At 38.4% G+C, this 17,033-nt stretch overlaps 1 protein-coding gene across 1 annotated transcript in view; it reads left to right on the forward strand.

Moving 5' to 3' along the window:
- Window positions 1-343: 343 nt before the first annotated feature.
- The window catches only part of ctdsp1 (CTD (carboxy-terminal domain, RNA polymerase II, polypeptide A) small phosphatase 1), a 41,009-nt gene continuing 24,319 nt past the window's right edge, over window positions 344-17,033 (forward strand). The window contains exon 1 of the mRNA XM_067444365.1: window positions 344-724. Coding sequence (XP_067300466.1) covers window positions 649-724 — 76 coding nt within the window. The 5' untranslated portion in view covers window positions 344-648. The remainder of the gene's footprint in view (window positions 725-17,033) is intronic.

Below are 17,033 nucleotides of genomic sequence, written 5' to 3' on the forward strand. Positions count from 1 at the left end.
TCTAGTTTATGTGAAAGAAGAAGAAATCGTTTACGTTCTACACGCATTTACTGAGTGTGGGACAAAAATAAATACATTGCTGAACTGTAATTGTGTTAAGCTGTCTTGGTTTGTGGGGCCACCCTCCTTGAGTATTACGTGTTTCATTTAAACATATTAGTACATTTAGTAATTTTGGTACTAAAATATATGGTCACGTGTACTGGATTTCTTCTGATTCGTAACATATTTAACATTCATAAACTTTGAACCTTCATAGTGGCTTGCAAAATTCCGTCTTGCCTGAGTGTAGTTGCCCCTTTAAGGCGAAGGGTGCCTTGAAACCGCTGAGTTCCATGTTTGTATGTTGAAATTGAGAGCAGAGCCGAACTCCATGTTGTGAAAAGTTATCATCCAGGAACTTAACTTTTTATTATTATTTTTATTTAATTTTCTTTTTGTCGTATAATTTATAAAAACATAGATATCTTATTCAGCTTAATATGGTTTCGCATTATGAATGTTCTTAAGCGGTAAAAGTCTTTTGTAGCTTTGGGGGCATTTGCAGGGAGTCTTTTCCTTTTTTTTCTCAATTCAATCTTAACCAGCGGAAAGATTTTAATACGGAAACCCTTTTTAAGTTGCGATTTTACTTGCTTTACGGATCTCATGGACCACCCGTCCGCCTCGATCATCACGCAAGTGAGCAGGGATGAAGAAGCGAGTGCTCCTTTACGGGACAGAGGTGAGTTGAGAGAAAGTTTGGAGTCGGCACATGTCAAACTCATTTGATGAATGTGTGGCGCGCGGTGGCCGCTTGATACAAAGCTGCATTCCGTCAAAGTTAAGACTGTATTCAAAACTCAAGAGTTAAATAGCGCACGTTTCCGCACATCAGAACAATAACGTACAAAAACATATGATTTCCACTTTTCGAAAGGTGACAGTTGATGCGTCTTAATGAGGATCCATTTAGTTAATTTATTATAATGTTACCGTCCGTGGAAACCCACAACACACAGTTCGTTTCATAGCGCTTCATACACTTGAGTTATATTACAAAAAAACTTTTATTTTTTTTATTTATACTTAAGTGAAGGGTTTGAGGGGGCGTGTCCATTATGACAGTCCCTATTGACGTTTGAGGGAAGGCTTTGTAGTTCTTGTTTACTTCTAGTGTGTTGTAGTACATCAGCTAACCTGTCTGAGTCATATTATGTTTATGAATGCACTTATCCCATAATGAGTACCTCAGGTTGCAGGCTGTCATCTAATCTCTTATGTTTAGATTGTCTGTCTTTTTGCAATGGTGTCACTGTAAATGCAAAAATGTACAACGTCTGTTGTTTGTGTATTGTATGAAACTGGTGTAGTTTTGTAGTAAGGTGCAGTCAACCTTAGTAGTACACTTCCATTTTACAAGTTTGGAAATACCTCTGTATTCCTTATTGATATTTTTTTTTACGTTTTAGAAGGATCAAACGCATCTAAATTATGAAATGAAACTGGAAGTGGTGTAATATAACGGTTCAAGTTTGTAAGACTTAAGATTTTTAAGATCATTCAGTCAATCAATAAATAATCAGCAAAGTGTCCAAACTTCTTGGTAGAATTATTGAAAGGTCATAATGTCACAGTAAGCAAGATAGGCCACTATCTGCAGGTCAAAGGTTAGATGAAAAGTGACACTATAATCAATTTTTTGACTTCTCAGGCAAACATTGTGGCTACAATAACTTCATAGCTTCTCTTTTCTGATTGTTATTTATTACCGAATAGCCTTCCCTTTGTTTTCTTTAATTGTTTAAGCCGTGTGGTTACTTTTTGCAGACCGCTTTTTACAGAAAGAAGAGTCAGTGTTGATGACTTAAAGTTCAAACTGTCCAGGAGTAGTTGAAAAAAAGTAGTTGTCTCTTAGTTAGTTTTAGTTTAATGTGAGACCAAATATTCACTAGGGTTCTGGACTCTGACAGACCATAACATGGGCCTGATGGACTTGTTCTCAAGCCACTTCTTGGTGGTCTTTGCAGTTTAGGCGGTAGCATTGTATTGATGAAAAATAACATCTGATCATTTCTTTTCAATTGTGGGAAACAAACCATTCTGCAATATTTTTGTAAAAATTAAATTAGGGTTGGATATCGTTACTACCGAATATGTCTGGTATGTACTGGACCGAATCAGAATGCAGATTTTGGCCTTGTTTCAGTGACACTTAATCCTTTGATGCTTACGATCACACTGGTGTGATTAGAACGTTCAGTGCAACATGTGATCAACTGCTAAGTTAATATGTGCTTTTGTGCTTTGGCTGATGCTGAGCCAGAGACGGGTGAGCTAAGCATTTGTCATATTACATCACATTGATGACGTTTTATTCATATCAGATACACATAGTGTAAGTAACTAACTATAAAATGTACTGTTATTCTCCCACTTTACTGGCCACTGACTTTCAAGTGGATGAATTTATGTGTTGTAAATCTGACTGATCCGATTCTCTGAATTGCAATTTTGTTGCAGAATTGTTGGCGCCCATTGAGCATTATAGATCAGCTAAGGTTTTTAAATGACAACACGTTCCCTTCCACACGTGAGAATCTGGAATTCGGAATATCAGGTAGTTGATGACATAGCAAGGAAGTTCATGAATATTTTGAATAATGAAGGAAAAACTAAATAAGTGATACATCCGTCATACAGTGATATTGTGGCTGCGGTGTGCCACATGACAAGGAAATAATGTGACAAGTACAAGAGTAATAATTTATTTTGATGATATTAAGTGTATACTAGTGTGATAATTCACAATTGTTATAATTTAACTTGGTAAAGTATTAGTACTTTAACTGTTATTTACTGTCTGTTAAATTATTTTAGTCGTGTTAGGTGGCTTAGGTTTTATTTTAGATTTATGTGGATTGGTTGTGTTCTGTGTTTACTTGTATATTTAAGTATACTTTAAATGTTTAATATATTGTACAATTTAAATATTTTTTTTCCAATGAAAAAGCAGATATTTAATGTCTTCCACTGTTGTTTTGTGGTTCTTTATTTACAATTTATCTGTTCAGGCACTGTTTAGGCACCGGTACCATTTTAAATAGATTTTTCCACCTGAATCATAAAAAATCCAAACGATACCCAATCCTAGCATTAAATGATTTTGTCGGTTAAAGCTACACTATTCTCTCCGCTAGATGGCGCCTATTCAAAACAGAGGTGTAGTTTGATGCCACCAGGTTTAAGCTCAGAATCTTGGGACATGTGGTCTTCACGTCACAGCCGGTGGAAAAGAATCGGGATAGGACTCAGGCAGAAATCATGTTCATGTGATTTATTAATATTACTGTAGTATAAAGCAGAACAGGACCGAGTGTTGGTGACCTGAGCAAGGCCGCTGGAGCGATTGTTACGCGCAAACACGTATCGCGAGCAGTGGGACTTTTATTATGAAGGGACACAGACACCGACGCTATTTCAGCTTTTCCGGTCATGAGAATGAGGTAACACAGCTGTTTATCATATTAGATACATTTAAGTGTGTTTAAAATGATGTTATAACGTTACTCTGTGCGTTCATTCAGCGGCTGCTGTGATTCTTGTTCACACTGCTAAAAGTAAAGTGCGTCTGCCAAATGAAACTGAGAGTAACGCAGATATGACTCAATTGACAGGTGTTTCCCTCAGACGCCCCAGCTCCTTGGTTAAAATAACAATTTTATCACGATTTACAAATAGTTGGAAACATTTGGGATATTTTAAGTATTTTACAAAATACTGGCCTGGTGGTTTTTGGATATTTTACTGCAAAAATCCTACACAGTGCACCTTTAAGTAGCTCACCAAAACCAGCAGCTAAAAAGGCTCGCTACACAATGACACTCTTCACTTCACTGTGGTAGAGACGCATTTATTATTTTATTCATCAGCAGATTTTCGAAAACACCATCGGACTATTACCATGGAGCAACTTGTTTCATTGTGATTCATACACAACTTCCCATATTCTGCCAAAAACTTCACTCTGTCTTTGATGTTTGATGAGACAGCAATGGCTTTTTAAGCAGTGCATTTGGTTAAATTTGACTAATTTCCTGACAAATAATTTGTGGTTAGGACAATTATAAGCTTAGTGTTTAATGAACGTAATGAACACAACTGTGTTTTCGAAATGATGCCTGGGGAGGACCTGCTACGGGTAAAGCCATAGCAGTCAGCCTCACTGCTTGTTTTTCCGACCGCTGTGTTTTTCACCAGCACTCCTTTTTCCCCTCTTGCGCACACAGAGATGGAGATGGTTTACAGGCCTGTGTTTTTGTTAGAGATTTAAAGAAAACCACTCCCTGTAGCAGGTTCAGTACAGAGCAAAGATCCAGAGCACAAATCATTTACCTAGAAATGCCAATTCATTTTTATATATTTGAGCTCAAATCAAAACTATATCATGTAGAAGAAGGTGATGCACTGTATATGGGAAGGTTTTATTGAGTGCAACAAGCCTTTGTGATGTGCCTAGAGAATGTTGCTGAACTGGGAAGTTACATCTCCGGTTGCCTAATGAATGTAAAAAGAAACACATTGTTTTGTAAGGCAAGTATGACGTGGTTGAAAAGGAATCAGAGCATTTACTGACTGTACAGCCATATGTGATATTAAGTTTCAGAGTGACTCTTTATACTCTGAACATCCCTCAAAAAACAGAGCAGTTAGACATATTGGACTGAAATGACTTGTGGCAATAAACAGAAACAAAGAGAAATGACCTAATGCCAATGATTAAAAGGTAAGTTCACCCAAAAATACATTTTATATCACTAATCACTCACCCTCATGTCATTCCAAACCCGTAAGACCTTTTGTCATCTTTAGAACAAAAATTAAGATATTTTTGATGAAATCTGAGTTCTCTGACCCCTCCATAGCCAGCAATTTAATCAACACTTTCAAGGTCCTGAAAGGATGGAAAGACAAGTGGTTCAAGTGAAGTGGTTCAACCTTAATGTTATGAAGCGATGAGAATACATTTTGCGCGCAAAATACAAGCAAAAATAATGACTTTATTCAACAATTTCTTCTAGCCTGTGTCAGACTCTTACGCAAGCCTAGCGTCTGGAGCAAGAGATTTCCATGTTAAGTCAATATAATAACGCATTAACGTCTGTCTGGGTTCCTGTGGTGCGATAGATGGTTAAAACGTGGCGTGATGGATGCGATTTCACCTCATTCTTATGTCCAGTTTGCGTAAAAGAGGCAAATTGAGTGTCTTGCTCGCACGAGTGATTTTATTTGGTGCTTTTTGTGCATTCATGTAGTGTTGCACCGCGATATACCGGTACTAGAAAAGTATTGCGATACCCTGCTATTACAAACAGTATGATATGGACTTTTATTAGTACCGGTACTTTAAGGAGGACAGCGCTAATATGAGCTGTGTTTCTTAATTTGCGTGGATGTGTGACAGCAGGTGTCAGGATGTGTGTGCAGAGCTCTGCTTCCACCGTTCACTAAACATCAAAAGTAGAAGAGTTAAATATACGCGCAGTGCATGATAAAGAAAGCACCAGAAATATGCGCGCATGAGAAGAAAAAGCGCGGCGCGGGACGTGCTCGCGCTGCCGGACTCTGACCTGAAGCGCGCGCACACGCCTTTCAGACAACAAACATGCGATCGCCATTCAGGTCTTTCGTGGATTATTATTTGGGTTTGAATGGTCAAACATATGTAAAAATGCACGGTCTGGCGAGTATTGAGGTAAACACAGTCAGATATGTCTTTGTCTCAGATATGAAAGTAATTAGATCTGTGCAGGTCTTAAAACAGACATTCTGTGTGATTAATGTCAAACACCAAAGAAAAATAAAAAACCACAACATGGTTGGCTAAATAACTAAATATATATTTGTTAAGAATCAGTTTATTGTTAAATTATATAGTGAAGACTATGTAAGCAGTTTTATATTTGATTATTTCTTTCTTGACTTGCTACTGTTAAATAGACCTAATAGCTGAAAAATAAAGCACTGTTTTTGTCATATTGTTTGTAATTTGCGTGTTTTGATTATTTTTTTAAAACAAAGATACAATTAAAAATCTATATTATAATTATAAAATTACACTTAAAAATATTAAATTACTGGTATCATGAAATAGGATTTTGGTCATCCCAACCAGGGATGTAGTGGAGGCTAAACGCACGTAAACGCCGTTTACGCACCTCCCAAAATTCAGAAAAAGGGTTTACCCACCTCCAAAGTGCGTTTATCCACCTCTAAATAGAGTTTATCCACTTCTAAATAGCCTACAGTTCCTAAGCCATTTTAAATTAAGCTTGTGTCGTTTTAGTTTCATATTGTTCATTTTCATTGGTTGTCTTTCATATCGTGCTGCAACTGTCAGTGAGAGTAGTGGAAAGTTCGGATCATTTTACTGACTCGGATCTTTGAGTCTCGTTCAGCAAAATGAACCAATCTTTTCTCTTCCCGTCTCTATGGGACTGACAGGAAGAACAAAAGACTCAGATCTCACCTGTCGATTCAGAATCAGAACAATCGGAACCCATATGTTGCGTAATGCGCACGTGCAGTCAAAACAAAGTGAACGAATCACTCTCTGAGACAACTCTGTAGTCCCGAGTCATAATAAAGATTCGTTCAAAATGAACGACTCACTCTCTGAGACAACTCGGTAGTCCCGAGTCATATTAAAGATTTGTTCAAAATGAACGAATCATTCATGAACGACACGCAACAAAGATTCAAAAATGGATATCCAGAAATTTTCAAAATGACAATTATCCATTTGTAGTACATTTAATCAGCTTGTGACACTTTTCAATCACTTTTCAAGTGGACAAAGAGGCACTCTGGACATTGTTGTGATATTAATTAATCACAGGCAGCTGGTTTAATGTAGAGAGCATGTCGAAACCCTGTAATAAAGCTGTAATGATGCAGTGTATTTTGTGTTCAAATAGAACATTTTTGGTTTTATTGTTTTTATAGTTTAGCAAAATCGTCTGTTAATGTCGGCAGCCATTAGGCTACACTTGTGGAAACTACAGTCCAACTTATATTGTCTTTCTTCTGTTGATTACAGAAACTGAGTTTTCTTTAAATTCAAATATTTGGCACCAAATTCATCCTTCTGTCGTTAATCTGCACCTGCCTTATTAGCAATTGGCAAAAACTGAAATTGACAACTATTTTGATAATCGATTAGTCGGCTTAAGTAATTTTTTAAGACAACAGTCAAATTCTTTGATTCCAGCTTGTTTAATGTGAATATGTTCTAGTGTGTTCTCTCATATGTGCTCATATTAGCCACCTCGCATTAGTACGAATTGCCGTGAGATCGGGCTGCATACCGGTAGGCAGTGGCCCACCTTACCGTGACCACGATGCAGTCACCCAGAATTTATAGTTTACCCACCTCTTTTTTTACCACTACACCTCTGATCCCCACCTATTGAGAAGTGAAAGGTTAGTTAATGATAACATGATTGATAATGTGATCTCTGTAAGGATGTTCACACTGGCCGTTATTATAGCAATAAGAGGAGCAATGGTCAAAAACCAAAAAGTAAATTTTTATTTATTTATTTTTCGAGGTATCGAGGTATTTTGGTCTGGTATCATATCGAAGCCATAATATTGGTATCGTGACAACACTACATTTATGCGTTTGAAGCGGAATCACGTCTGACGGCCGAGTTGAAAAACAGTCTGTCCGCGCCATCTTAGATCAGGAGCCTGCTTGCTGCTGTCATGTGGTGAAGTGACGTGATGAAATGGGGACAGTAACATTCAACATGGAGTGATATTCGCAGTAAGCAGAGATACGGAGCTAAATGATTCGAACGCGCTTCTATTTCGCTTTAAACGAGGGTGGATTCAAAATGTTCAAGCATCCAACTAGACGCGATAGAAGCAAATTTTACCCGCAATTCTCGTTCGGTGTGAATGCAGCATAAGAGTGTAAACAGTGCAGCGCTTCTAGAACGCCGGCTTACCATTGGCTGATGCTGCTTATAATAATAATAATAATAGTAATAGATTTTATTTATAACTCAATTTTCATTCCGAAGAATCTCAAAGTGCAACAAAGGGAAAAAATAACAAAAAAATTAATAACAAGTAAAAATATAGACTAATACAAACAATCAACCAACACAGAAAACTGAACAGAAACAGAGCTGATGGTGAACAGAAAACAGAGCTGATGGTAAAGTCTCTGTAAGCTCCACAGTACACTGTGCTCCACTCCATGTATTACATTTCTCCCAGCACTAGAGGCTCTATTGCCACATATTCCCAATTCGGCAGTGTCCTGATGACGTCATCGAGGCATGACAGCTGAAGACCAGATGATGGGGATCGCCGCAGCACTATGATGAAGGAGGCAAACAAAGCTCTCTGGGCACTTCTGTGGACACACTGGGGTTGGCGCAGAAGTCCAAGCCGCTCCACGGCCACAACGCAAGACGGAGCAGCGGCGCAGCCGAGACTTAGCAGCCGTGAAGCGGAACATCTCAACATCATGCCGGACGCTGATGACGCTAGCCTGGTGCAAACTTCAGCCACCATGCAGTTCAAGCCCGAGGGAGACCACCAGTGAGCAGCCGCAGCGAGCAACATCAAATGTCCTTCAAACCAGAACCAACCGCAACAATTCAAACAAAAACAGCGGTCAGAGAGCTTCCCAATAAGTGTGAAGACACTAGTGCACACTATGTGCCCAAAATTGGAATATTGCATAAAATATTTGCGAATGAAGCAGAGTTTCCATCCCATGTGGTCAAAATAGCTATAGCCTAGAAATCTAGACGCACCCTAGCGGAAGCAAATTTAATCTGCCCGCAAGTGTCGTCTAGGAACTCTCAATACCCTTCTGAGCTGTATTCCCTCACTCTGGTCGGGCCAATCACATCGTGTATAGAGTCGGCGGACGGGGCTATAATGACGACGGCCAAGTTGCGTTTGCGTGCTTCTAGTAAACACAGAAACTGCCGAACGGCGGCGGTCTTTCGAATCCGCTTTGACTGCGATTCTGGAAGACTTGGAGTTAAGCTTCTCTCTGAGAAAAGAACAAAGAACGGCACTGAAGTCATTCTTAAAAAGGGAAGATGTGTTCGGAGTTTTGCTGACCGGATACGGCGAATGTTTAATCTATCAACAAGCTCTGTTTCACCTTCGTTGCTCTGGTTGGTGGTAGCGCTATCCTATCGCGTGCAGAGGGAGTTTGAAAGACAGCCGTTTATCCCGCCCCTTTTGGGGATTGAGCTCTGTCTATGGTGAGTTTCCAGACCAAACATCTTGATGTGGGTCTGGCTTGTCTGGCTACAAAATAGCTGTAATAAAAATACAAGCTGCTATAATTGCGGAAGGCTAGTCACTCTGGATCTTTTTCCATATATCATCAAGCGATTTTTGTCTCCGGTCGCACAGATTAAACGCTATAAACACCCTTGTGTTATCTTGCATTTGAATGCGGATGCCTGGTGTTTGAGAATGCAATCATGTGAGACAGTTCTGGGAGGTCATTATAGCAAATCATTATGATGACAAACTTTGGCTCAAGCATTTTCAGAATAAGTAAAAACATTTGAGATCCTGTGCGGTGTGCAGTGAATCTGACCTGCTGCTGGTTAGTCCAGTTATCCAATCACATGTTGAGGCAGTCGGTTGAAGTCAGTTTTTTTTTTGGCACGTTGAGGGATTTATTTGGTAAACGTGTTTCCATCCATCTTCTTGTCGGATTAAAACATTTCAGACTCAATTAAGCATGTGGGTTTTTTTATAGTTTTTTTTTTTTCTTGCCGTTTCCATCCAGCATTTTTTTTGTTATGCAATGTCCCAAAATGTGCATAAAAATAGGTGAATGAAATTGTGGCTGAAATCATGATCTGTCTCTTATGAAATAATATAGTTAATGGTAGTCAGAGTAGTCACAATTCATTTGTGCACATGAAAGGATATGGAAAATGTATTTTGCAACTGCTGCAATTCATATACAAAAGAAAACCTGCCCCTGCATAATAGGCTTGCTACGATAGTCTGTGTTACCGGTATTCAGACTCAATACCGGTAACATCTCTTGCCCACCATGGCAGTGCCTCCACCATCGTTTTTTTTCTAGTAATAAAATAATTTCTTTCAGTTAGAGAACAAACAGTACAAATAAAAACTGTACGTGTCTGCTTAAAGCATGATCCGAATGAGTACCGCAGCAGGAGTCAGATCTCATTCATCACGAGCGCGAAGAGCTGATTGAGATGATCGCGGAAGATTTGGTTTCAAAGTGAAATGTAAAGCGCCTATTTAAGGGAGTTTGTCATTGTACTGTGTTGTTGTCATGTTTTTCACTAAGAATAATAGGCTAATGAACCCACAATTCAAAACCGAACACTAAAATGAGCACAAATTCTTGAAGGAACTGTCATTCACTGGCGCGTGTTCAGTTTGAATGGTTGTTCTATCTGCTTTGTTACAAACATTCTTCAAAATATCTTCTTTTGTGTTCAGCAGAAAAAAGAAACTCATACAGGTTTGGAACAACATGAGGATGAGTAAATGGTGACAGATTTAAAATTTTTGGTGATTATTAGTCAAATGACGCTTTTGTGGTCTTCGAGGCAAAGGCTATCTGCAGATCTTTTTACACATTCATTTCTAAATGAATGATTTGAAATGCATATTTGTACTTGAAACACATCAAAGTAACTCAGTTAGTGCTCTGTCATGTACTGTAAACATGATGTGTGTGAGTTCAGCAGTATGGTTCAGCTTCATGTGTGGCTTGCTTCTACATGCCCTGATGCTTAAGAGGAATCCCTGGATTTTCTTGTCTTTAGTGTCTGTACTCTCAATTTAGCTGGCGCTATTACTGCTTTCAGGTCGTGTTGTAGTGGTTGTGGTCTGTTTATAAGTACAGCGCTCATGAACTCTAGTACAAAGTCATAATTACCAGTAGGAAACTTTGATCTTAGACTTCTGAGTTTGGGGTGTGTTGGTGTTGAATGATCATGGCGGAAATGGTCATTTGGCCTACCAACGTGGGGGAGAGGACGCTGGCGTTGTCTGTTCCCCGCTTCTCCACCCACAAATCATGTTAAAGGGTTAGTTCACCCAAAAATGAAATTTATGTCATTAATGACTCACCCTAATGTCGTTCCACACCTGTAAGACCTCCGTTCATCTTCGGAACACAGTTTAAGTTATTTATATTTTTCGGTCTCCTCTCCACCAATCAACCAGTGTGTGGTGGGCGTTCTGGCGCAATATGGCTGCCGTGGCATCATCCAGTTGGATGCTGCACATTGGTGGTGGTTGAGGAGAATCCCCCTACTATGTAAAGCACTTTGAGTCCCTAGAAAAGCGCTATATAAATGTAACGAATTATTATTATTATTATATTTTAGTCTATGCACACTTTACTGTCCATGTCCAGAAAGGGAATAAAAACATCATCAAAGTAGTCCATATGTGACATCAGTTGGTTAATTAGAATCTCTTGAAGCATCGAAAATACATTTTGATCCAAAAATAACAAAAACTACGACTTTATTCAGCATTGTCTTCTCTTCCTTGTTCCTTAAATAAATATTCAAACGGTCATGAATCATTGATCGATTCACTGATTCATGACCGTTTGAATCTTTATTAGAGTCATTAATGACATAAATTAAAATTTTGGGTGAACTAACCCTTTAACTGTACAGTTGGATTTAGATTTTATTTTATTTTCTAATGACTGTGACTAGTCTAACAGTTAGAGCGACAATTGGGACTGTTGCTGATTGCTGGGAGCCACTGAGAGGATGTTGTTCGCCGTTTTCCACCGCTTCTCCACTGTTTTTGTTTGAATTGTTGCGGTTGGTTCTGGTTTGAAGGACATTTGATGTTGCTCGCTGCGGCTGCTCTCTCTTCTGGGTGTCGGCTGCTCACTGGTGGACTCTCTCAGGCTTGAACTGCATGGTGGCTGAGGTTGCCGGTTGATTGGCAGCATTTGCACTGGCCCGGCGTCATCGGCGTCCGGCATGATGTTGAGATGTTCCGCGTCTCGGCTGTGCCCACCGACCCACCCACTTTTTATTTGCTTCCGACGCCGAGGATGATGTCACGTGTCGTTTAACCGATTTTAAAAATTCCTCACCATCACAATCCTAGGTCACCACATTCTTACAATAGTGCCACAAACCTTTCCTCCATTATATAAATTCCACCTAGCAGCACCAATACCATTGTCTCTCTTTCGTTTCGCCATGTTTGAAAGCTGTGTATGGAAGAGCTTCTGTGGTGCTATTGGTCATAATCACAGATGTGACGGGACCCATCATGGAAGACCGGAAAAAATGAAACATGCTAGTGTTTCCGTGGTGACATCATGAAGCATCACAGACACGGCATTGGTTAGCGTCCACTGCGGCACTATGAGATGATACAAACGATTCTTGCATCCTGACTCCCATTGCCATTTACAAATCACCGCGCTACCCAACATCAAACAGATCTGGCCATAATCAGGCTGATATTGTGCAGTCTGAACCTGGAAATAAGGAAAAGGATCCCTTTAAATCTGAGCATTCCTTTTTTCCTGGACACAGGAGTCAGACTAAACTCGTGACTTGTATCTGGCCACAAACATCTAGACTGCTTGCATAATTCAGTAATCATCATCTTAATGGCGTGGTCTTTGAGCTGAGGAAGATTTTAGTACCTGATTCATTTAGGGGTGCTAATTAATGCGCCAGCATAGGAGATGTATTACTGGATAATGTTGTTTACTGAGGCTTAGCTTTTAGTGGAACACGGTGAAAAGTGTGCCAAGACATTGTCCAGGACTATCGGATCCAGTTTTGGCACGGAGATGGAACACCTGTTCCCCACTTTGTTATACTATACTGTATTTTTAGAAAGGCAGAGCTTCAGAGCTGTGCCTTAGTCATTTCTCCATGTTTGGGATTGACAGTGCCCAAGGCTACGTTGGCAAGTGCCAAATATTCCTAATATTTTAAAAAAATCCCCTTTTTTGTTATTTCCTGTGTTGGAAGGTGTTACCGTCTTAGAGAAGTGGGTCAGTGGATGTGGTCAGTAATCGGAATCCCTCCCTGTCTGCGCGTTATTGTGGATTATCTCGGCGTGGTGTTCCCAGGCCTTTGCCATTCTGTACCTGTTTTGTTTGCACGTGAAACATGATCTGACTGAGGCGGGACACAATGAAGGCTCAGTGTGAGCCTTCCATTACCTTGTGGCGGATCTTACTTCACTTCCTCACACTTCCTGTTCCTATTTTGGTTTGGCTGGGTACAGTGCAGCAGAGTTATGGGCCAGACATATGGCTGCATTCCAGGGAGGTTGTGCGAGAGGGTGAAAGACAGGGAGGGAGAGAGAGTTCATTGGGGCCCCCGGAGGGATTCTCATGCGCTCTGAGTTTAATTCAAGCGGCAAGACTGTCATTTTACGATCTGCTCCATTTGTCTTGTGTTTCCTTTCTGGTACTGCCCGCTTTTTTCATTAGGTGGTGGGTCGCTCCTTTTAGCAGCCTTTGCATTTGTTAAAACTGAGATTTAACTAGTTTATGTAAATCAAAACAACATCTGTTGCAAGCGACCATATTTTATTACCAAATGCACAAGTGACATGAAAAAAATTAAATTGCTGATCGTGATTTTGATGATTTTCAATAAACATTTTGAATTACAGTTAAATAATACATGACACGCAGGAGTGAAGTTAGATATTTTTACAACTTGATAATACTATGATTACATGATAATACTATTGTTTTTGTTTTGTACTATTCTAAAATTAACATGAAAAATAGATATGGTAATCGCACACCATGGTACATACTATAATTCTTGGTTTTAGGAAATTCATTTTCTTCACTAAAATGTACTTTTAGTGCGAAATGTTCTTTTTGTTGGACAAAAATGCATTAATATTGGAAATTATAGGATTATTATTAGGATTTTCTTTGCTCAAAAATTATAATAATTTGAATGTACCTCAGGGCTGCAGCTACTGATTATTTTTATGGTCAATATTTTTTTCTGATTAATCAGTTGAAAAATCAAAAAAAAAAAAAAAACATTAATTTGAATCCATTATTTTGAACAATGTTATTCCACATCCTGCCTAATAATATCCTCAAAACAATGCATAATATAAAGCCTATGAAAACAATTATAGTGAATGTATTTTGTAGACTGAATGTATTTGTAGACTTTATAAACAAAAAAGGGGTAAAATACAAACATTACATTCTAAACCTAAAAACAACTGATTGCTTACTATTTTTAAAGCAGAAATTAACTAAATTAAAAAATGTTAATACACAAAAGGACAAAATGTTAACTTGTATGAAGTATTGAAGAACACCAAAATTCACTCATCTGAACAGTAATTAATATTACATGAATGGCCTATACCAACAAAAGGGCTTTTATGTTACTGCTTTCATAAATATGATTTTTTTTTTTATGTAGAATTTTAAACCTACATTTAGGGCTGCGTCATTTTGACAATCATATGATTTGACAAATCATAATTGTCAATTATACCCTTGAAATTGTAATCACGATTATCGCAATTTACATTGGATGATGCTTTGAATGGCTTATACCATTGTTTGAAGCAACTGTATGACATATTTTTATATGAAAATAAACAAGCTGAAAACAGTAGTCTCAAAGAGTGATTGGTTATTTTTGTGTTATGTCGTGCACCATCCCATGCTTTCTGTACAGGAAACCTTTGGGATTGGGATTAGTTTTGAGTCTGCGGGTCCGAGTGGATTGTTCATCTGTTTCAGCCCCGTAGGCTAACGCTACTGTAAAGCGATGTGGCTGACTGATGTTTTTCCAAGTACAGAATGCAGACCTGACAAATTGATATTCAAATTCATTGTCGACTATTTTCATTATCTATAATTTATTTAATCAATTAGTGGTCGCAGCCCTAATATATATGTGTATCACGTCTTCTTTACTAACAGCCTACACTTCACCTAACATGCTTGTAGGTGGCACATTGACTTAATTAAAAACACTATGATAGCTTCATCTAGCCTGAAAAGCCAGACCCACATCGAGATGTTTGGTCTGGAAACTCACCATTGACAGGGCTCAATCCAAAAGGCGGGATAAACGGTTGTCTTTTAAACTCTCTCTGCACGCGATAGGATAGCGCTACAACCAACCAGAGCAACGTAGGTGAAGCAGAGCACGTTAAACTTTCGCCGTATCCGGTCGGCAAAACTCCGAACACATCTTCCCTTCTGAAGAAAGACTTCAGTTAGGCATGTGCCGATATCAATTTTTCATGTTGCGATTAATTGATGAAGTTTTATCACGATATACGATATTATCACGATATTGAAATAAGTTGCAAAAAAAGTGTTGCCATAGCATAACAGCTTTAAGAACTATTTTTGTAAGAACAAAAATAACTGAATATTTAAATACAATAATGCACCAAAAATATATACAGCTCTGGAAAAAAAATTAAGAGACCCCTCTTGAGAAATCAATGTTATGTGGTCTCTTGATTTTTTTCAGAGCTGTAAAAGTAAAATTTTCAAACAGATTAAATTGCAAAAGAATTAGGCTAGAGAACAACAGGTAGGCTTACAAATTACAATAAGGTCTCATTAGTTAATGCATTAACTAAGATTGAGCAATAGCTACATTTGGTACAGAAAGTATAATGTTTTTGTTAATGTTAGTTAAGAAATACTGATCATTGTTAGTTTTATCTTAGGTCCATTAAAAAAGTTATTTTGATTTTGATTTTAATGTTATTAAAAAGTAACTAAGAAATTAACATAGAATGATTAATTCTTTATAAGTATTTTTCATTGTCAGTTTGGTAATAATGAATTAACATGTTAACTAATGAAGTCGTATCTCAAAGTTATACTGAACAATAACAAATAATTAGAACAGTTCTAATTATTAGGGTATGTTGTAGTCCAGATTAAAACATAAAAATGTTTAAATTTGAAAATAAATAGCCTATTAAGTCTTTAAGTATTAAGTATTTGGTGCTTTGATGAACAACATTGAGATTACAAAAACGAATGGCTGTGTTAAAAACTACAGGCGTTTTTTTTGTTTGTTTGCTGGTTTCCGGGGTAACCGGCTTCATTCTGCAGTTCATCAGCGCCCTCTGCTGTCACTGAGCGGCATTTCAGCAGCGCGTCTCCTTCAGTCATGTGCAAACGCACGTTGAACTTGTTTATATCTGAGCGCGTGTCCCTTTGACGCGGTGTTGAGCATTTATTCGGTTGATGGGCAAAGTATTCTTGAGTGCATTATAAAAAAATTATAAATTGTTAATAAATTATTATTTACGATATTTTAAAGTGCCCACGATAACAATATCGTGCATATTCATTATCGTGATAAATCGCATTATCGAAAATCGGCACATGTCTAACTTCAGTGCAGTTCTTTGTTCTTTTCTCAGAGAAAAGCTTAACTCAAAGTCTTTCAGAGTCGCGGTCAAAGCTGATTCGAAAGACCGCCGTTCGCCAGCTTCTGTGTTTACTAGAAGCACACAAGCGCAACTCGGCCGTCATCATTTTAAGCCCCGCCCACCGACTCTATACACGATGTGATTGGCCCGACCAGAGTTTGGCTTTTACAGCTCAGAAGTGTATTGAGAGTTGCTAGACGACACTCTCGGCAGATTAGATTTGCTGCCGCTAGGGTGCGTCTAGATTTCTAGGCTAAGCTTCATCAACACAAATAAAATTATTGAAGAGTAAATTGAACACTATTAATACGACTCCTGTTTATGCATGGTTTTCGTCTTTACTTTAGATATTTTAAGAGAAGCAATTCACTTGCAAATAAGACAGTCAGGAGACAATCCACAGATCCAGTTCGCTCGACAAATGCAAATTCATATGACAGTCCACAAAGAAAGAGATTACATGGACCGCATTTATTTACCAACCATGACAAACAATATGATTGAATCATGTTTGGATTTATTACAGTTTGTCAAAGAAAAGGTTCGCTTGCAGATTTAGTAGCAGCAAATCGCAC

This window comes from Pseudorasbora parva, chromosome 5 (assembly GCF_024679245.1).
Source record: "Pseudorasbora parva isolate DD20220531a chromosome 5, ASM2467924v1, whole genome shotgun sequence".
In the NCBI taxonomy this organism is placed as follows: Eukaryota; Metazoa; Chordata; class Actinopteri; order Cypriniformes; family Gobionidae; genus Pseudorasbora; species Pseudorasbora parva.